The sequence below is a fragment of the Aquarana catesbeiana genome, linkage group LG03, assembly GCF_042186555.1.
Source record: "Aquarana catesbeiana isolate 2022-GZ linkage group LG03, ASM4218655v1, whole genome shotgun sequence".
Classification (NCBI taxonomy): Eukaryota; Metazoa; Chordata; class Amphibia; order Anura; family Ranidae; genus Aquarana; species Aquarana catesbeiana.
In genome coordinates this window covers 365,514,766-365,536,940 of record NC_133326.1, presented here as the reverse complement: position 1 = coordinate 365,536,940, position 22,175 = coordinate 365,514,766, and the positions used below count along the sequence as shown (strand labels likewise).

At 45.8% G+C, this 22,175-nt stretch overlaps 1 protein-coding gene across 1 annotated transcript in view; it reads left to right on the top strand.

Annotated features, from left to right (window-relative positions):
* SH3RF2 (SH3 domain containing ring finger 2) overlaps positions 1 to 22,175 on the top strand; it is a 260,511-nt gene that overhangs the window by 157,210 nt on the left and 81,126 nt on the right. The window contains exons 4-5 of the mRNA XM_073620627.1: positions 4,288 to 4,383; positions 5,679 to 5,993. Coding sequence (XP_073476728.1) covers positions 4,288 to 4,383; positions 5,679 to 5,993 — 411 coding nt within the window. The remainder of the gene's footprint in view (positions 1 to 4,287; positions 4,384 to 5,678; positions 5,994 to 22,175) is intronic.

Here is a 22,175-nt window from a genome sequence, read left to right as displayed (position 1 = left end):
GGCATTAAGAAGGATATACAGTATGGGGCAGCTCTGGTGCTTCTGGTCCAAGCATTGTCATGACCAGATGTGGAGCCCTCAGCTGTAAGTATGATAGTACACAGGACTTTCTATATGTGCAACCCATAAGAGCCCCAGTTAGAATTATTTGCCTGGTCCACTAAATTTTGCCAATGCAAAGTGTGTGTAAAAGAGGGCAGGATTAGCGCTCAATAAAAGGAACATGCAAGGCAATAGCAACTTCTGGGCAAGCAGTGGGAAGCACAAGCTAAGCAGAAACTGATGAATAAACTTTGAGCGGTTACTAATCAGTAATGGATGTGATTAATGATTGTGGTGGGCATTAGGTACCGCATGTGCCTCAGGAGCAGATCAGTCAGATATCTGGTGTTAGTTTTGCATTTTTTTTCTGTATTGTTGCAACATTTCTAATTACAAACTACTTTGGATGTAGCAATGATATCCTCCAGTTTTACAACATACAATACAGTAGAATATGGAACACTGCTTTAAAGTGTAGCCTTAGTACTTGGTAGGGATACTGTTAAGTGCTTTTCTATATATTTTCGTATTTATTAATTTCAGAGATGAAAAATGAAATTTAAAATAAATTTCCATTTAATTTTTAAAAAGTATAAATACTAAATATTATACTTTAATATTTAGCATTTGCAGCCAGCAGTCTACAGTCAGACAACTAGCATGTTTGTTTAATATACAGTATTTTATTGTATTTACAGTGATATTACCATAGTATATAGCACGTCTCAGGGCAGACCTACCAATGTAGGTTTCCCCATGACTTTACCAAATAAAAAGGGCATACATACCACTACATTTTTGCTATGTAATATCCATGTTTATCACATACATATACTGTATGTTTGGCATCTGTTTGGTAAAATCTCTATATGTTTTACACTTTTTTCTTTTAATTTAAGTTCAAGAATTTCAAATGCAGTATTAAAGACGAATTTTGGGCAGATATAAAAACTCAAATCAATGCAGTTATATAATGATTAAAACAAATTAAATGTATTTTAAAAGAAACTAGAGTGCCTATTGCAACTAGTAATTTCCTGTTCAGCAGCACCCAGACTGGTAGAAGGAGGGCTAGCACTAGGAACCAATCAGGTCTGCTGCATGCATATGAACTGACAAAGAATATGCTGACAGGAGGAGAGAGCAGAGGGGTCCAGCCCGCAGTGAAACAGTGGATATGAAAGCTTAATGACTCACTGATCCAGATGCCTGAGGTAGCTGTAGAGGTGTCAAGGGAACTGAGACAGTACTTCTTCACGAGGTTGCCCTGACAATAGTGTGGGAGGCACATGAAAGCTACATGAGAGGCCTTTTGATCAAAATAGGATCACGTATCAAGAAAGAGCGCTCAAAACAAATTGTTGACATTTTGGAAAAAAATCAGATCCCTAGAAACTGCTCATAAACAGTCCTTAGCCTCCCAAACCCTTCTCGATCTGACGGCCTTGAGGAACCAACTCCACTCCCTGGCCCTGTTCAGGACCAAGGTGGTGATTTCTAAATGTCACCATTCCGTTTATGGACACAGTAACAAATGTGGCAGGATGCTGGCACTGGCTTTGAAAACCCAGAAGGCTCGTACGTTCATTCCTGAACTTCTTAATGACACCCATAAGAAAGTCCACACTACGGAAGATATCGCCAAACTGTTCCGGGAGTACTATACTGCTTTGTACAATCTCCCGTGCCCGACATCTGAGGGGGGAAAACTCCACCGAATGGAGGAATATCCAAGAATACCTGCATAGGTCTGGCCTCCCCATCTTTTGGAGGTGGAGCTGTCCGATCTAGAAAAACCTATTTCAGCGGAGGACGAGGTGACCTTAGCAATGACGCACATGCAATTGGGCAAGGCTCCTGGCCCGGACGGCTATTCCCTTCTCTACTACAGGACCTTTGGTGACCTGTTGATCCCACACGTTCTCTTCGTGTACAATGCAACAGGAGAAGGGACACCCCTACCAGGGGACGCGTTAAGAGCACACATTGCAGTGCTCCCGAAAGAGGGAAAGGATCCACCACTTTGCCAAAATTATCGACTGATTTCACTGTTAAATGTAGATCTCAAGATATTCACAAAAATTCTATCCATGCGTTTGATCGAGTTGATACCACAACTGATCCACTCCGGCCAGGTCAGATTTGTCCGTACCAGAGAGGGGCGCAAAAATACAACTAAAACAATCAATATGACCTATACTGCGTGGACACGCTAGATCCCACTGCTGCTCCTCTTGACGGATGCCAAGAAGGCATTCGACAGGGTGAGCTGGCCTTTCCTGTTTGAAACTCTCTGCTGTATAGGCCTGAAGGAACATATGATGAATTGGGTGCAAGCGATTTACTCCTGCCCATTGGCCCAGGTCAAGGTCAACGGCCATCTCTCTTCATCATTTCAGATAGCAAATGGGACAAGACAGGGGTGCCCCTTATCACCTCTGATATTCATTCTCACTCTTGAACCGCTTTTGCGTCTCACCAGAGACAACCCAAATATCACGGGTCCTTGCCTCAATGCTATCCTGTCCCCAAAAATGTTGGTATTCATGGACAACCTGCTCTTCTTTTTGACCAATCCCCTAATATCTATCCCAAACTTGCTTAAGGAACTGAAGATATACGAGGAGCTGTCATTGTTTCGTATTAATTACCAGAAATCGGAAGCGCTTGATGTCTCTTTGCCCCCCTCCTTAGCCGCATTGCTCCGGGCAGATTTTCCTTTTAAATGGGCGGCGACCCACATTAAATATCTGGGGATCTTGTTGCCCGGTAGGACGGAGGAAATTTTCCCCCTCAACTTTTCTCCTCTTCTGGTAGCCATAAAGAAGGACCTACAGGAGTGGCAGCGTGGGCTGTTCTCCTGGTTCGGTCGCTGTGGCATAGTAAAAATGAATATCTTGCCTAGACTGTTATACCACTTCCAAGCACTACCTATACAGGTGCGTACCTCCTTCCTAAAAGCGGTGAATAGAGTGCTTGTCCACTTTGTGTGGGCCTGGAAGCCCCCACGGACAGCACAAACAATTCTTCAGCTTCCGAAGCTGGGGGAGGCATGGTCTTACGGATAGCTACGGCTCGGTCCCCCTGAAGGGGGTCGACTCTGAAAGCTCCCAAGGGGGAGTGGATGTGACTGGTACTAACCCCCTCTTCTTTTCCCTCCCCCCTTTTTTTTTTTCTTTTTTTTGGTTTTCTTTTCTCCCCTTCCCTGTGCTCCCTATCTAACCTCCTTTTTCTTTTCCTGTTCTGTCTATATTGGCAGGACAAGAGTGCTATGCCTTTTTTGTGCCGGTCACCACTTAAATAAAAAATGTATAAAAAAAAAAGTAAATCTGAGGATACTTTGAAATATGACATTGTCTTCCTAAAACAAAAGGTGGTAACCAATCATCATTTCTATAATAAATCCATAAAACATGGATATTTTTTCTCATTTGCATGACAAAAATATTGTGTTTCACAGTTTTATGTCCTCACAGTTTTATAAAGTAAATTAAATGTCACCTTTATTCATGTTATATTTAGAGATAGAAGGCCTGCAATCATCCACCCATGCTGCTGTGACGTTGAAACAAAATTATACCGACCAATCAAATTCATGATGTTATTTTCTGCTGCAGATTTTACTTTCTGCACGTTTTTTGGAACAAGTCCAGTGTGTTTCCAATACCTTTAAACCAGTAAATGTTCAAGTTTAAATAACTATTTTAATAATACATAACAACCAGATATTCGTTATTCTAGAGTAGCAATAATATATTTCATGTAATGCATGAAAGCTAAAACACAAATTTGCTTTTCATTTAGGTTTTCAGGAAAGGTAGAAAAATAAAGAGTACATTTTTTGGCTCAGGTACTTTTATTTGTTTGGGTGATATATTCATTCTACCAGCAGATGGTTTCCATGCTCATTGTTCTTCAAGTTTGTTTAAGCACAAGCAGTATCCATCATGCCATCAGCAGGAATGTAGCAGAGACTAGCGTAGGCTAGGTGATAGTACTGCTCAATGTAAAACCATAGCTCCAATGGTGGTGGGTTCGGACACGGGATTTTAGGAGGGGACCCTGAAGACTGTCAACAACAAAGCAAGCGACTGAACTTTGCTAGAACCCAAACCAAACTATGATCACTTTTAAAATGAGTCCCTTATTCAGTTTTCTTTGTAAATTTGAATATATTGCATATATGTGTGGTTATGGATGAGGTGTTTGTTGTAATATCCTAACAACTTCCTGTCTTCATTACAGGATGATATAATTAGTGTAATTCGAAGAGTGGACGATAACTGGGCAGAAGGCCGGTTGGGAGATCAAGTAGGCATTTTCCCGCTGCTCTTTGTAGAGGTATGAAAGGCATGCACATTTTGCTATTTTGCAGTGAAAATTTTATATATATCTATAAAATCTGTTTTATAATATTATAACATAAATCTTCTGCACTGCATGTACAAGATCCTATCTTAGTAACTTATCAAAACATACATACAGTAGGGGTTGATTTAGTAAAACTGGAGAGTGCAAAATCTGGTGCAGCTCTGCATAAAACCAATCTGCTTCCAGGTTTTTTTTTGTCAATGCTTAATTTAACAAGCTTAAGTTCGAAGCTGATTGGCTACCATGCACAGCTGCACCATATTTTGCACTCTCCAGTTAGTAAATCATCCCCATGGTGTCCAGTGTAGGACCATTATGGAATTTTATACAAAAATATTGTCTGTGTAATTTTGTCCTGGTATCAGAAAGGTGCAGGCACACACATCATTTCTGTAGTCATAGGAGATTTTAGTGTCCCCCTATTTTAGTTTTAGTGATAATTTCAGTACACATCCATTAGATACCAAATCTACAGTGCCTGGATGTGGAAATCAAATAACACCATATGGTAATGATTTTGAATGGAACTTAAAAACCATGACACGGGTATTGTAAATGTGCTGACTCCCTTAATTCCCTTGACCTGTCGCCCTCCCTTAAACAAAATCTAAGGGTGAGAGGGTCCGAATATTCGTTCAATGCTGTTCAAATAATCTGAACACTAGGTGGCTGTCCGTAACTCCACCTCTAATACTTCTTCCACACAGACTTCAGGCTCCAACCAAGACAAGTGTCTACATACTCTCCTTACATCTATAAATGCTGTTAATGCTTTGTTACCCTGGCACCATTAACCCAGTCATGCAGGCCTTACACCTATGCCTCTGTCTCAAGCCCCAGACCTCTCTTTTTGACTGAGTGGCCTAGAAATTCTTATTTCCCTGCAGTTTGAGGAAATGTTACTTTCACTGTGCGTATTTATACTAGTAGTTGCTTAGCAAAACAGCCATTGTTGCCCATTGAAGTGCTTAATAACAGACTGGCAACAGGTTTTAGAAAATACACAGATGCAGCACCACCCAAAGCAATCTAGAACCCTATAGATTCATTTCAACTAATCAGGGGGTCTCAACAAACACTGGCTATTAGTACCTGCAGTCGTGTATGAGGTAGTCACATTAGTGGTAGTGGTTTAAGGGTTTTTTTTGTACTATGTACAATTGACAATTGTTTCTTAGGCTACTGGACAACAGGGATGACTGTTAAAATAATTTTTCGTTTATCTCATCATTGGCCTAGCTATGATTATATGTATGTTTTTGCAGCTAAATAGCACTGCCAACCAGCTTCTGGAGTCAAATAAATATAAAAGGAAAGATGCAAATAATATGGCCGTCATCCCCTCTCCTCTGAAGAAGTCTCCCTCCAAAGTTACATCTGAATCTGCAGCAACACATCAGGTGTCACAAGGCAGGAGAAAGAGGCAGTTCCTGATCACAAGTGCCCTAAATACTCTAAACAAGATCGTACATTCTCCATCAGTAAGGCATACTCCAGAAATTAGCATGCCCATTCTCATCAGTTCGAGCAATACAGCACTGATTGAGAAGGCCAGATTCCTGTCTAATACACCCAACCAGGTAATGTGGCATTTTCTTGTTATTATTCTTAGGGGCCCTCAAAATTGTGGATTCAAACAGTTGTGATTTTCAGAAGTAAAATGCTATTGTTTTCTGTTGTTACTGTCGCAGGTTTTGTTACCACATTTTGCTTTTGATTTTGTACCAGCAAGTGTTGAAAAAATTGATTTTTAGAGGTTTGTCCAGCGGCAATAACACAAGAGTAAATTTGTAAAGAAGTAAAAAAATATTCCTCTCCTTTTTTCCATTTATTGGTATGATCATAATCTTCTTAGCTTTGTGAAGGTTACAGGGCCAACCTGCTTAGCAGATCAGCACAAACTTCCTTTTGCCCAGGCCAAAATCAAAGGTGTTCCATTGGCAGACTCTGTGTCTGCCCTAGAGCATCTTGGTTGACACAGATACAGTATATGGAATGTAGATTGGCTTCTGATCTACAAGCGTCTTATTAAAACTCAGCTTGCTATTACTTGTTAAAACCCATACAAATCAGAACTCTCAGCAAATATAAATGGAAAACATGCTCTAGTTAGGAATACATTTATTCAATAACATCAAAGGATAGCTGTACGTTTGTGTAGGAAATACTTAGCACTGATCACAACCTTGTTGTGCCATTGCTCCCTTAAATAGATCCACCTATGATCACAAGCTGCTGTGAGAATGATATCCAACTTGAGGGAGAACACACTGGCTTGTCTCCAGATTGCAGTCACAACCAAGCCTTTTTACAGAAGAAGAATCAAAGCTCAGAGTATGAAAGTCAGTCAGGCAACTAGCATTTTTTTTCAGTGTGGGGACAGAAAGATGTTCTACTTTTTTTTTTTTTTAAATTACGGTTACCCAGTTGTGGACTTTTCCCCTTATCACCTGTCCGGGTGTTATCCAAGTCATTGCTGTGAGGTCACATTTCCATTCTCCACTCACTAAAGTTCATCCTAGATATTTTTCTTAGGAAAACCCAGTTGGGACACTACCCAATTTGGTAGCATCCCACTATCTAACATACATGGACCACTGAACCTTACTGTAAGGTCATGACGAATTCCCCTAGCACCTGCCAGCTTGGGAAAAAAATCAGCTTTCATGACCCAATTTGGATTATTTTAGTTTACAGCTAGGCTGTTTGGGATGAAGAATGTACCAGCCACCTTTCAGAGAGTTTTGAATGACTTACGGGAAGGGTGGAAGCATTCTCATTCACATACCTGGATGGCATTGTAGTGTTCAACCCTACCTGGGTCCACGATTGTTAGATAGTGGGACCCTACCAGCTTATCCAACAACTCGACCTTGGGCATGGGATAGGCATCAGCAGTAGTGATGGCATTTAGCTTCCTGTAGTCCATACAGAGTCTGGTCATTTGATACTTTTTGGGGACCAGAACTATTGGTCACCCATGTCATACCCACATCATATGTCTGTTCTCTGGCATTTTAGTTGTACCAGAATTTTTGCTTTGCCTGAGCCTGTGTTATGTTCATCTGCACCCTTACAAACAGTGTCTTCATTTTGTCCTGGAACCTTATTGGCATGCATTAAAAAGGGAATTACCTCCAGAGATAAAACGATAATTCTCCCACTCTACAAGACTCTGGTCCGGCCGCACATGGAGTATGCCGTCCAGTTCTGGGCTCCAGTCCTCAGGAAGAATGTGCTGGAAATAGTACAAAGTACAGAGAAGGGCAACAAAGCTAGTAAAGGGACTAGAGGGTCTTAGTTATGAGGAAAGATTACAAGCACTGAACTTATTCTCTCTGGAGAAGGGACGCTTGAGAGGGGATATGAATTCAATGTACAAATACCGTACTGGTGACCCCACAATAGAAATAAAACTTTTCCGCGAAAGGACATTTAAAAAGATTCGTGGCCATCCACTAAAATTAGAGGAAAAGCGATTTACCAGGAAACAGCGTAGAGGGTTCCTTGCGGTAAGAGCGGTAAGAATGTGGAATTCTCTTCCACAAGCTGTGGATTCAGCAGGGAGCTTAGATAATTTCAAAAATCCATTAGATAAGCACCGAAACGACCACAGCATACAGGGATATACAATGTAATATTGACATAAAAGCGTACACATACAGGATGGACCTGTGTCTTTTTTCAACCTTACCAACTATGTAACTATGTAACACCTTGCACACCTGTCACAAAGTCCTAGACTGACTGGCATTGGCTAATCTGACAGTCAAACTGTCAGAAACCATGAATCAGACCAAGACAGAAGTACAGTTAAATCACACTTGTTTAATAATAAAAGTAAATAGAACAAACGTAGTCAAAACATAGCCAAAGTTTGGTAACTGGAACGGATAGTCAGCCAAGCCAAAAAGTTAGGGATCGGCAAGCAGGATCTGGAGCCAGAAGAGATGTCAGCCCAGCAAGTCTTTAACAGGAACGCAGGAGATAGTCTCTGTGATGTTGACCAAGGCAAAGGCAGAGATCCTCTGTGCTGGATGGCTTAAGCAGGCAGAACTGACAAGCAGGATATCATCAACAGGTGCATAACTGTGGAGAGATAGGAGCTGGCAATTAGCCGGCAGCTGAGCGGCCAGCTCAGAAAAGGAAGGGCTGATCCCAGCCCTGATAGTACCCCCTCATCAATGACCCTGCCCCTCGGAGGACCACCAGGCTTGAGGGGAAAATGTCTACGGAAATCACGGAGGAGGACAGGGGCATGAACGTCCAAGAATGAGACCCAAGAGCGTTCCTCCGGACCGTACCCCTTCCAATGCACCAGGTACTGTATGCGCCCACTGAGCCTACGGGAGACAACAATGGACTTTACTTCATATTCCTCATGGTTCTCAACCTTTACAGGGTGAGGACGTGGCAGCGAGGTGTTAAAGCAGTTGCAGACCAAAGGTTTTAATAAGAAGACATGAAATACATTTGAAATACGCATCTTAGAAGGAAGGTCTAACACATAAGCCTTTGGGTTAATCCTGCGAAGAATACGGAAAGGCCCAAAAAATGGGTTGCGAACTTCAGAGAGGGAACACGTAGTCGAGGATTGCGAGATGACAGCCAGACCCTGTCCCCAACCTGGTAGGAAGGCGCAGACAGGCGTCTGCGGTCAGCATGGAGTCTGTACCTATCATTAGCATGTCGCAAAGCCTCCTGGACTTGTGCCCAAGTGGAACGAAGACCATGGAGATGCTCCTCTAACGCAGGAATACTCTGCGGAACAAAGTCAGTCAGGCAACATGGAAGGTTGGAAACCATAGTTCGCCATAAACGGAGACAATCGGGAAGCAGAATTCAAGGCACTTTTGTGAGCAAACTCTGTCAATGGTAACAGGTCTGACCAGTTGTTATGATGGTCAGAAATATAGCAATGTTGCAATTGCTCCAAGGACTGATTGACTCGTTCTGCGGCCCCATTAGACTGTGGGTGATACACAGAGGAGAAAGCAAGCTGAATTCCCAACTGTGCACAGAACCGGGACACAAACTGACTACCCCTGTCCGAGACAATCACCTTGGGTAGCCCATGCAAGAGAAAGATCTCCTGAGCAAAAATGGGCAGCTTCTTAAGTGGAATACAATGACACATTTTAGAGAACCAGTCAACCTCCATAAGGATACATTTGTTGCCCTGGGAGTTGGGTAACTCCACAATGAAATCCATAGACAGGTGGGTCCAGGGCCTCTCTCCATTGGGTATGGGTTGTAGGAGGCCCACTGGAAGGTGTCGTGGAGTCTTACTCTGAGCACTCACGGAACAGGCAGCTATGGAGGCGGTTACATCAGCACGTAGACTAGGCCACCAGAATTGTTGTGAAGTGGCCCAAAAGAGTTTATTCTTCCCAGGGTGGCCAGCAGCCTTGGGAGAATGGTAAGTCTGGAGCACGGCAGTATGGAGACTGTCTGGGACAAAGCAGCGGTCACAAGGTTTCTAAGAAGGAGCATGGACCTGAGCAGCAAGAATTTTGTCACCCAAAGGAGAAGGGAGACTGGTGGCCGTAGCCAGAATATGATCAGGAGGAATCACAGGGGCCGGAACCGACTCCATCTTGGAAGTTGAGGAAAATTGTCGTGACAAGGCATCAGCCCTTACATTCTTTTTTTTAACAGAAAATTTTATTAGAAAAATCAGCATTACAATACAAAATAAAATAGTACATTCAGTGAAATAAGAATAAAGACAGGAAGATCTACCTTCATCCGGTAGCCATGATTTATCAAATATTCCAGCAGTGCAGGTGTCAGAAGTATCAGCTATCAATACACATTAGTGCATTATAGCATTAGAAAAACCTAGCAAACCTTATGTAAATATTCAGTATTCGAGTGGGCCGGGGTGAGGGGGGGGGGGGGGAGAAGAAAAGGGTGGGGGAGATGCAGCAAAGCAAGGAGTAATCAGAGTAATTAAGGAAAGAAAAAAGGGAGGGGGGAGGGGGGATGACAGGGTACAAGGAAAAAGGTATGAGATGGAGAATATCTGCCAATGTGGTTCAAGTCATGGTTAGGGGATAGGGGGTTCAGGGTCATCAGAGGCATCTACCCAGGAGGACCAGACTTTATCAAATTTCCCTGGGCATTGACTACTTTCATATGTCATTCTATACAGAGGAAGTACCGAGGTCACCGACCTCCTCCACGAGGCCAGAGTAGGAGGCTCTTCTAGTTTCCATCTCAGTAAAATTTCTCGTCTAGCATAATATAATGAGAAGGTAAGACAATTTATAATACCTGTCTCCCTCAACATCTTCCAAATGGCTGAGTAGTAGTATTTGAGGATCAACCGGTATATTTATACCTGTAACATTGCTAAGTGTAGAGGCCACTGCTGTCCAGAAAGGTTGGAGTTTGGGACAGGACCAGACCATGTGCCAGAAGGTACCCACTTCTTGCTTGCATCTCTGACAGTTGGGGTCTCTTTGATGGTAAATGCGCGCCAGTCTCTGTGAGGTGAAGTACACCCTGTGTAGGAACTTAAATTGTATGAACCTATCTTTTGCAGCAATCATGGAAGGAGTGTTGAAAATTCAACACTCCTTCCACTCCTCTTCGTCAAGAGATGGAATATCCATCCTCCATTTTTCCCAGGTTTTGGTTAGTTTGGTGTCATACTCTACTGTAAGATATAAATAAAATGTCCAGAGAGGCTTCCCCATCACACTGGAGATCAAGACACGCTCAATTTAGTCCGACTCCAAAGTAGGGGGGGCAGGGAACTGGGCCTCAAAGGCGTGCTTCAGCTGCCAGTACCTAAATTGAAAAGAGGACGGAAGTGCAAATGTTTGCCTCAGGGCCTGAAAAGTCATAATCCTACCATCTTTAACTATGTGCTTTAAGGTAATGATTCCCTTTTTTGCCCACAGAGAAGGGTCCGGAATACTATAGAGGTGAGAGAGCATAGGGTTACCCCATAGGGGCATGTGTGGTGAAATGTGATTGGGTTTCCCATAAATCTTCCTAGCCTCCTGCCAAACCCTCACTGTGGTTTGCATCAGAATTATCATAGACGAACTGGCCCTAAGTCCACGAAATGGGAGGTTGCTCAGGGCTGCAAAGGAGCCCAGAATGGCGGCTTCTAGAGTGACCGTTGGATTCTGTGTGGGCTGGGAGAACCACCAATGAACTGTGACCAGGACGGCCGCCCAATAATAAAGTTGAAAGTTCGGTAGCGCCAATCCCCCCCCCCCCCCGAAAGTGGGAGATATAATATCTGTTTGGCCACCCTGGGTGGCCTCCCAGCCCAGACAAAGGATATCAGCAGACTCTCCAACCTCCGGAAAAAAGTCCTGGGAATGTGTATGGGGGTATTGCGGAAGAAGTATAAGTATTTGGGAAGATAAATCATTTTTAGCAGATTAACTCTGCTGACAGGGGTCAACGGGAGGGAACGCCATGCAGCACACCTAGCCGCTAGATGTGTCATGAGTGGTCGCAAATTGTTTTCCATATAGTCCTGCACTTTACAACTAATTTTAATCCCCAGGTATTTGAAATCATCTACCCATTTGAGCTGCGGATGTGGCACTCTAGGGGTCGAGGGATGGAGCGGGAAAAGAACCGACTTGTCCCAATTAATGCGAATCCCTGAGTATCGACCGAATCAGTTGATTAGTTCCAGTGCAGTCTGTAGAGAGGATGATGCATCTGCTAAATAAAGCAGAGCATCTTCCGCATACAGCGACAGCTTTTCCTCAATTGGACCTACCTGAAGTCCCCTTACACCAGGATCCGCTCTCAGCAATATAGCCAGAGGCTCCACTGCTAGAGCAAATAGGCTCGGAGAGAGGGGACAACCCTGTCTCGTGTCCTGAGATAATTGAAACTTCCCCGATAGGCAACCATTGGTATGGATTCTAGCTGAAGGACCATGGTATAACATGCGAAGCTAGTTCGTGAAACCTGGACCAAACCCAAATCGCGAGAGCACTTCCCATAAGTAACCCCACTCGACGGAGTCAAAAGCCTTCTCCGCGTTGAGTGAGGCCACCATTCCCTTTGTCGCCTCATCTGCTCTGTCTATGTGAGTAAGAAGGCGTCTGATATTGATATCAGTGCCTCTTCCGGGCATGAAGCCCGTTTGGTCCCTGTGGACAAGGGCAGTAATGACCAAGTTAAGCCTATTGGCCAAAACTTTCGCCAATAATTTTGCATCCACATTCAGTAGGGATATGAGGCGATACGAGGAGCATAATGTGGGGTCTTTTCCCGGTTTGGGGATCACTACTATAATCGCTTCACTCATTGTGTCCGGGAGTTTCTCGAGGCGCGTCGATGCAGAGAAGAGACCATGAAGTTTATCAACTAGTTCTGTAGCATATTGTTTGTAAAGCTCCACTGGGATACCATCGGGTCCCGGGGTTTTCCCTGCCTGTGTTGATTTAAGTGCCTGGATTATCTCCAAAGTCGTAATAGGGGCATCAAGTTTGTTACGATGTTTCAGTAAGGGTTGGAATGTCAATGTCAGCTAAATATGCTCTCAGGTCCTCCTTACTGTAATCTGCCCTAGAGGTGTAAAGGGATTTGTAAAATTCTGCAAAACAACAATTGATCCCGTCTGGGGTGTGAATCAGCTGTCCCGAGGACTCCCTGATATGTGAGATGCTCATCCCTCCTGCCTGTTCCCTAGAGAGCCAGGCCAACAGCCGCCCCGACCTCTCCCCCTGCTCAAAGATCCATTGGGACTGTGCTAACATTTTCTTCTGGGTAAGAGAGGTACGAAGGCGCACAACCTCCTTAGTCATAAGTTGTAAATGTGAATAGTGTATGGGGTCTCGAGTGTGAACAAAAAGAACCTCAGCGCTAATCGCCTCCCTCTCAGCCTTTATCAAGTCTGCCCTACGTTCCCACACAACTGTGGGGTCCGCTGAGCCTCCATTTACCGCCCAGTAGTCAGTCAACTCAGCTCTGAATTGAGTGTCCACAGCAGTGTCTGAAATCCAAAATCTAGATAGCCTCCATAGCTTGTCAACTGAGCCCAGGGAGAGGTCTAATGACAACAGCAAGGGTGCATGATCTGAAATTCCCCTAGGCAATATTTGTATGTCTGTGACCCTTGGGAGGGCCGGGCTCCCAGCAAAGACCAGGTTTATGCGGGAGAATGTTCTATGAGAGGCCGAATGGCATGTAAATGCCCGGGCCTGGAGGTGTCTCCACCTCCAAACATCTGTCAGGCCGTAGGTATCTGCCCATTCAGCCAACCCAGGGCAATGATGTCTCGCAGTCGTCAGTCTGTCAAGATCCGGGTCAGGGACCAAATTAAAATCACCCAGAATGATAGTATTCGGCCATCTTGCTGGTGATTTGATTTAGCACCAGCAGGGAAGCCGGAGGGGGTAAATATAAGCCCACAATGGTCCAAGTTAGAGAGTAAATCTTAGCATGAATGATAACATACCAACCGTCAGGGTCCAGGGCCAAATCCAAGAGTCGGAAAGGAAGAGACTTCAGTACCAGAATAGTAACACCCCTGGAAAAACTGGAGTGCGTGGAGTGGTAGCCCACCCATGGCTTTTTAAGGGCTAGAACCCTACTCCCTATGAGATGTGTTTCCTGGAGCACACATATATGTGGGTTATAAGCTTTAAGGAATTGGAACACCAGGGAGCGCTTGATCGGGGTGGACATGGGTTCTGGGAATGATAAAAATATTAGGATCAATATAGATCTCGGCTCCCGAATTGGACCCCCAGACCCAAAACGGACACATCTGGAAACAATGTAATGCTGATAAATCAATTATTTTAGTGCAATTATAGAACAAAAACAAAACCAAACTAAAAACATTTATAAGGACCCAATAACTGAAGTAAAATAAACTGGCCCCGTTAGGGGAACTTTCACCACCCCCCACCCCACCCGACCCCCCCCAAACTGAGGCGGGTTTCCATCCTGAAACTGATTCAGCTAGCCGGCTGCAACAGGGGGTCCGTGGAAGAGCCGAGCTTAGCCCCCCAAAGCTACCTGGGGGGGGCAAGCAGCAGTTCAAGCAGCTTTCCAAGTGTGAGATTACCGCTGTTTTTAATATAACAAGCTGTAAGGGACTAATGCCGCGTACACACGGTCGGACTTTTCGTCTACAAAAGTCCGACAGCCTGTCCGACAGACTTCCGACGTACCTTCGGCGGACTTGCGGCAGACTTTCTTACGAACGGACTTGCCTACACACGACCACACAAAAGTCCGACGGATTCGTACGTGATGACGTACACCGGACTAAAATAAGGAAGTTCATAGCCAGTAGCCAATAGCTGCCCTAGCATGGGTTTTTGTCCGTCGGACTAGCACACAGACGAGCGGATTTCGGGGTCCGTCGTACTTACGACGTAAAGATTTGAAGCATGTTTCAAATCTAAAGTCCGTCGGATTTGAGGCTAAAAAAGTCCGTTGAAAGTCCGGAGAAGCCCACACACGATCGGATTACCAGCCAGCTTTAGTCCGTCAGCGTCCGTTGGACTTTTGTAGACGAAAAGTCCGACCGTGTGTACGCGGCATAAGAGTCAAAAGGAGGAAGGTAAACCGTATTGCATCCCCACAGTGAAGTCGATCCAGCAAAAGGAGAATACACATACTATGAACTCTAGTGCTCCAGGAAGGGAGCAAACAAGTATAGAGGAACGTCATATCTCAACAGTCTCCTGACCATGTCCTTTGGCAGGGGCGCTAACTTTGATGTCACCGACAAGGGTAGTTAATTACCACTATGAAATCTGCACACACCATGGGTGTAAACTGGGCACAACAGGTGCAACAAAGATAGTTCATCCATGGGGTAATTTGTGTGGTAACCCAGACCTGGGCCCAGGTCAATTTGAGCAAGCATTGAAGGGGGTCATGCGGCACATACCGGTTAGTTGATCAGCGGATCTGTGGTAAGGAATCCAGCCAGGTAGAAGCCTCTCTAGGTGTGCTAAAGAATCGGGTTGTCTCGCCGTCCTGGACTCTTAGACGGGCAGGGAAGAGTACACTGTAGCGGATGTTACGCGTTCTCAATGCCGCTTTGACTTGGTCGAAAGATTTCCTGAGCTTCTGGGTCTCCACCGAGTGGATCCAGGAGGCCCCGGTTTAGGCGGTATACGGTGTGCCCTCTCAACCGTCTAGTGAGGCGACCAACGGGCCTCAGGTAGGAGGTCATGTAACATACCCTCTATGAAGGAGGTAGGATTATTCCCTTCTGCTCCCTCAGGTAGGCCGACAATACGGAGGTTATTGCACCGATTTCTATTTTTGGCATCTTCGGCTCTGTACTCCAGGGCCTTTACTTTGGTTTGAAGGGTGCGGAGTGCTGCTCCGTGTTCCGCCGTTGTGTCTTCATTGGTACTCAATCTGTGCTCCGTCTCAGTGACTCACGACCTAAGTTTGTCTATGTTTTGGCAGATTAGACCCATATCCAACTGAACAGCTCAATTTTTGTTGTTAGCGTAGATTGGCAAGTAGCAATGGCAGCCATGACGTCCGCCAGCCAGGGGGGTCGGGACTCATCCGAGTTCATGAAGCTCGTCTGTGAGGCTCTATGCGGGTGGTGCGAACCTCCGCACAGGGGTAGGTGGGCATCTGAGGGGAATCTGGCCGTGGTGAAAAAGTAAATCTTTTGCCCCCTTTGCTATACTTTGCACTAGAGTTCCTGCACCTCATTCAGATGTCTGGGGCCCTTCTCTTGGCTATAACCTGTAAACAGCTGGGGGAGCTTGTCAATGGAGTCAGGGGTTGTCAGGTAAAATGTCCTGTGTAGAGTATGGCCCCCAAGCAGTCTTCCCCCTCACCAGCGACCTCTGGAGTACAGTAGCTGTCCTCTTCAGGCGTCCAAGGGCCTGCAGGGGTGTTCAGTCCAGCCGCAACCTGTCTCACCCAGGATGTCTGGGCTGGGGGTGCTCCAATCCTTCTCCTGCTCCTCAGCCAGTGCCCCCCAATCCGCTCAGGACACCCTCTTCCAGGCTGAGGCCACGGGTTGCATCCAGCCTGGTCCGGAAGCTGTGGGCCGTCAGGAAAGGCCGCGGCTGCGGCCTAGTAGCTCGTGGGGGGGGATTCGTCCCAGGGTTCGGCCTATAGGCACTCAAGGCCGGATCTCCCTGCTTCTGTCCTTGGTCTGTGCTGGTCGGCGAGCCTCGCTCTGCAGAGCCGATCACTAAAAAGCAGAGCCATCTTGGCCACGCCCCCAGCCCTTACATTCTTAGTACCGGGTAAGAATGTCAGGGCTGGGCTCAGCCCTTCCTTCTCTGAGCTGGCCGCTAAGCTGTCGGCTAATTGCCAGCTCCCATCTCTCTCCACAGTTACTCAGCTGTTGTTCATTTCCTGCTCGTCTGTCCTGCCTACTTAAGCCGTCCAGTCCAGAGGGTCTCTGCCTTTGCCTTGTTCAACATCACAAGAAACCTCTCCTGCGTTCCCGTTTAAAGACTGGCTTTGCTGACATCCCTTCTGGCTCCAGATCCTGCTGGCTGTTCCACTACTTTGATCCCTGACTTCTGACTTGGCTGACTATCTGTTCCAGTTACTGAACATTGGCTATGTTTTGACTACTTTTATTCTTTTTCCTTTTACTATTAAACAAGTGTGATTTAACTGTACTTCTGACTCGGTCTGATTTCATGGTTTCTGACAGTAGGCGAAGGCCATGAATTCAGAAGATGCTGTCAATCCACTCAGTTCGCCATGGTGTTACAAACGCTCCTGAGTTGCACGGCTCACCTGGAATCTCCCACTGTGGCCGCCTTGTTACAACCTACATTGCAGGCCGACCCTGCTGCTGCGCCAGTCTCTGTGCAGGCACCCGCCTCGAGTGTTACCTCTATAAGAGGTATGTCTGGTTCTGCTCCACTTCCCCAGCGTTTTGGGGGCGATCCAGTCCAATGCAGAGGGTTTCTCAACCAGGTTGAGATATACTTTGAGATGCTGCCCCAGGCATTTCCCACGGACAGAAGCAAAGTAGGTTTTGTGATATCTTTGCTTTCTGACAGAGCTTTGGCCTGGACAAACCTTCTATAGGAGACGCAAAAACCTGTTGTCTTGAGCTACACTGAGTTTGTGACTTCGTTTAAAAGGGTGTTTAATGTTCCCGCATGCTCCGCTTCTGCTGCCAAGTGCCTCATGTCCATCGAACAGAGTACGAGAACTGTTGTGGACTACACCATAGAATTCCGTATTCTGGCAGCAGAGGTTGCGTGGAATAATGAGGCCCTCGTGGCTGCTTTTTCTCATGGTCTCTTGGATACCATCAAGGATGAGATAGCAGGCCGAGATATACCCAACGAGCTGGAGAAGTTGATCTCGTTTGCCATCCTCATTGACTCCAGGCTCAGAGAAAGACTCTCTTTTAAGGAGCGCTTGCGGAAGCCTCCTGTAACTTTGTCTCGCAGTCCCACCCATGCCTCCCTCACCTCCCATGCCTCCTGGTACTGAGTCGGTCAGTGAAGGCAAACCCATGCACTTGGGTTTCACGCGTCTCTCTGCAGATAAGAGAACCTTTAGGAGGAGGGAGAGATTGTGCCTTTATTGTGGCCAGACAGGTCACTTTTTGAAGTCTTGTCCTAACTGTCCAGTGAACGCCCGAACCTTGAGGTCCTGTCACGGACAGACCTTAGGTGGCATTGTTTCATCCCCAGTTATCCAGAAGGATAAGCCCCTGATTTCGGTTACCCCTTCTTGGGCTGAGTCGTCCATCGAGATACAGGCTCTAATCGACTGGGGCTGCAGGTCTGTTCATTGATGCTGCCTTTGTATCAAAGCACTCGATTCCGCTGCAGCTGCTTGACACACCTCTTGCCATTGAGGCACTTGACGGGAGACCTCTACAGCCTGCCCATGTGACTCATGAGATGGTTCCATTGTCCATGGCTATAGGGGCTCTTCACCAGATAATCCAATTCCAAGTTATTTCCTCACCCATGTTTCCACTGGTTATTGGTTATCCTTGGTTACAGAGGCACAACCCCTCTTTTTATTGGCTGAGGTTCTCTCCTGGTCATCACAATGCAGTGAGACATGCTTCTAGAAGGTAGCCAAGGTTCTGTGCACCTCTTCACTCTCCTCCCTGCCAGAGGAGTACCGCGATTTTAGCGATGTCTTTGACAAAGGTCAAGCCGGTAGTTTGCCTCCACACCGGCCATATGATTGCACAATTGACATTCAACCTGGGGCCATACCCCTCGTGGCTGGGTTTACCCTTTGTCGGTCTTGGAGGATAAGGCCATGGAGGAGTATGTTGCAGACGCACTTTCTCAAGGTTTCATCCGCAAATCCTCGTCTCCTGCTGATGCTGGTTTCTTCTTTGTGAAGAAGAGTGGTGAACTGAGACCTTGTATTGATTATAGGGGTCTCAATCGTTTCACGATTAAGAATGGCTATCCGATTTAATTGATTACGGAGTTATTTGACCGCCTCAAGGGAATAACGGTTTTCACAAAGCTTGATTTGAGAGGGGCATACAATCTCATGAGAATTAAGGAGGGCGATGAGTCGAAAACTGTGTTTAATACCAGAACAGGCCATTATGAGTACCTCGTAATGCCTTTTGGCCTTTGTAATGCCCCGGCAGTTTTCCAGGAATATATTAACAATGTCCTCCGAGATTTGTTGCAGTTATGTGTGGTGGTTTATCTCGATGATATCCTCATACTTTCCAAGTCCTAGGAGAGCCACCACACAGATGTCTGTCATCTGCTTCAGAGACTAAGAGAGAACAATCTCTATTGTAAGCTGGAGAAGTGCGAGTTCCATCGTGAATAGGTTAAATTCCTGGGCTATGTAATTTCCACTGCTGGTTTTTCGATGGACCCAGAGAAACTTTCGGCAGTCCTACAGTGGCCCCAACCCATGTGGTTTACGTCCTCTGCAGTGTTTCCTGGGCTTTGCCAACTATTATCAGAAGTTTATACGTAACTTCTCGTCTCTGGTCAAGCCCCTGACTGATATGATGAGAAAGGACGGTAACCCACAGAGTTGGTCTCCGGAGTCCATTAAGATCCTGATCCTATGTTACCTTTTATCCCTGGGGTTGATGCTTCTGAGACTGGTGTTGGTGCCCTTCTGTCTTAACGTCCTACCTCTGAGAGTGCTTTGCATCCTTGTGGCTAATTTTCCAAGAAATTGTCACCTGCAGAGGGCAAATAACGACATTGGTGACAAAGAGCTGTTACCCTGTTTCCCCGAAAATAAGACCTAGCATGATTGTCAGTGATGGCTGCAATATAAGCCCTACCCCCCAAATAAGCCCTACCCCGTTTCCGTGAAAATAAGCCCTACCCTGAAAATAAGACCTACAAGGACTTTAACTAGGGCTGATTTGGGGGGTAGGGCTTATATTGCAGCCATCACCGATAGTCACGCTAGGTCTTATTTTCGGGGAAACAGGGTAGCGATCATTTTAGCCTTGAAAGAATGGAGACATCCCCTCGAAGGTACCACTGTGCTGTTTCTCATTCTTACTGACCATAAGAATCTCACATTCTTGTCTGAGGCTATGGTGGGTGTGATGGGCTCTTTTCTTGTCAAGTTTCAATTACATTGTCTCATCCTTTGTCAGAAACCATGAAATCAGACCGAGACAGAAGTACAGTTAAATCACACTTGTTTAATAATAAAAGTAAAAAGAACAAAGGTAGTGAAAACATAGCTAAAGTTCAGTAACCAGAATGGGTAGTCAGCCAAGCCAGAAGTCAGGAATCAAACTAGTGGAGCATCCAGCCCCCAAATTTCTGGGGAAGTGGAGCAGAACCAGACATACCTCTTATAGAGGTAATACTCCAGGTGGGTGCCTGCACAGAGACTGGAGCAGTAGCAGGGACAGGCTGCAACACAGGTTGCACTGGAGCAGCCACAGTGGGAGATTCCAGGTGAGCTGTGTGACTCAGGAGCATTTGTAACGCCATGGCAAACTGATCTATGCGGTGATCCTGCTCATCCAATCTGGAAAAAATATTACCAACAAGTGGATTGACAGCATCTTCTGAATTCACGGCCTTAGCCTACTGTCAGAAACGATGAATCAGACTGAGACAGAAGTACAGTTAAATCACACTTGTTTAATAATAATAAATAATAATAATAAAAAAAGGTAAACAGAGTAAACATAGTCAAAACATAGCCAGAGTTCAAGAACCGAAACGGATAGTCAGACAAGCCAAAATATCTGGGAGCCAGAGATGAGCGTAGTAGACCTGGATCCAGAAGGAATGTCAACCAAGCAAGTCTTTAACAGGAACACAGGAGAGCGTCTCTAGAGATGTGACCAAGGCAAAGGCAGAGATCACCTGGGCTGGACGGCTTAAGTAGGCAGGATATCATCAACAGGTGAGTCACTGTGGAGACATTGGAGCTGGCAATTAGCTGACAGCTGAGCAGCCAGCTTTGAGAAGGAAGGGCTGAGTCCAGCTCTGACAGTTTTATACAGTTCAACTACCGTTCTTGTTCATACATCACGGGACACAGAGACTTTGATCATTACTTAGAGGGTTGGACAGTCACCATTGGGTGATTGGACACTGGCAACCATAATTACAAGGCGAGTTCCTTCCCTATATAACCCCTCCCATACGGAGAGTACCTCTGTTTTTTCGCCAGTGTCTAAGGTGGTTGGTCACGCTAAAGATGTACTAAGAAGAAAGCTCTGCTTGATGGTGTCTGCGGGGGCCTAGGAGCTATACAATCGGATCCACACCTCGGGCAAATAAATACACCTAAGATGGATGGTACCCGGGCCTCGTGAAAGAAGAAACAAGGTTTTGCCTGTAATGTCTCTCTTTGGGGACTGGGCTCTGGGATCCAGCACAATTTAAGTTGCGCAAAAAGTTTTTCTGGCAGAGTCTTCTACAGGCCCAGGGAAGAGGATCCTGTGAGTAGGAATCCAGAACCCTGAAGGTTGGCACAACGCTACCCGCCGTGATGGGTGAAGGTTGGATCTGTCTGTTTATCAGGGGGAAGAGGGGAAAGAGGGGGGCATGGTTGTGCCGCCGTGCACGTGTGGCGTGCTCGGCGCACCAGTGCGCAGGTGCAAAGCGGCTATGTTTAAAGCCCTGTACGCCAGAGCTCCTGTAAGCAGTGGGACACAGTGTTGTGGGAAGCAAGCATGTCAGTGGATTCGGATCCAGGCATACCTAAGACACCTACTCGGCATCAGGTTGTGCAAACTAAGCTAATGTTTATATTGTAAGACTAGGCACAACAGTGGTTGCATTTGTACTAGTACCTCTGCTTTGCAGCTTAGGACTATGTCTCCTCGTAAGAGGGCTTCAGGTGAAGGTAAAAGAGGCACTAAGAAATCACTGGCTACTTCTAGGGGTTCTGGGCATGCCTGCAGGATTCCACCCCCCTCTGAAAGACTGGAGGCAGCCTCACAGGATGAGTCTGTGCCCCTGTCAGGCTTTGCAGCCTCTCCCAATGTTACAGTCCCTGTATATGTCACTGAAGACGCTATGAAGGCTGCATTGGATGGTTTAGAAGGAAGAATTACTACTTTTATCACAGCTTCCTTAAGGAGTAGCAGAAAAAGGGGTAGATCCCTCCCTGACTGACCGGTTACAAACTGCCTTCCCATTCACTTGGACTAAATCGTCCCTAAAATACTTAGGTATAAGGCTGACTGACAGGTTTGAAACCCTTTTTACCACTAACTTTCCATCCCTAATAACAACTGTGAAAAAAGATTTGACCCAGTGGACTAAGACAGCGTTTACTTATATAGGAAGACTTAATATCATTAAAATGAATGTTCTCCCACGCGTGTTGTT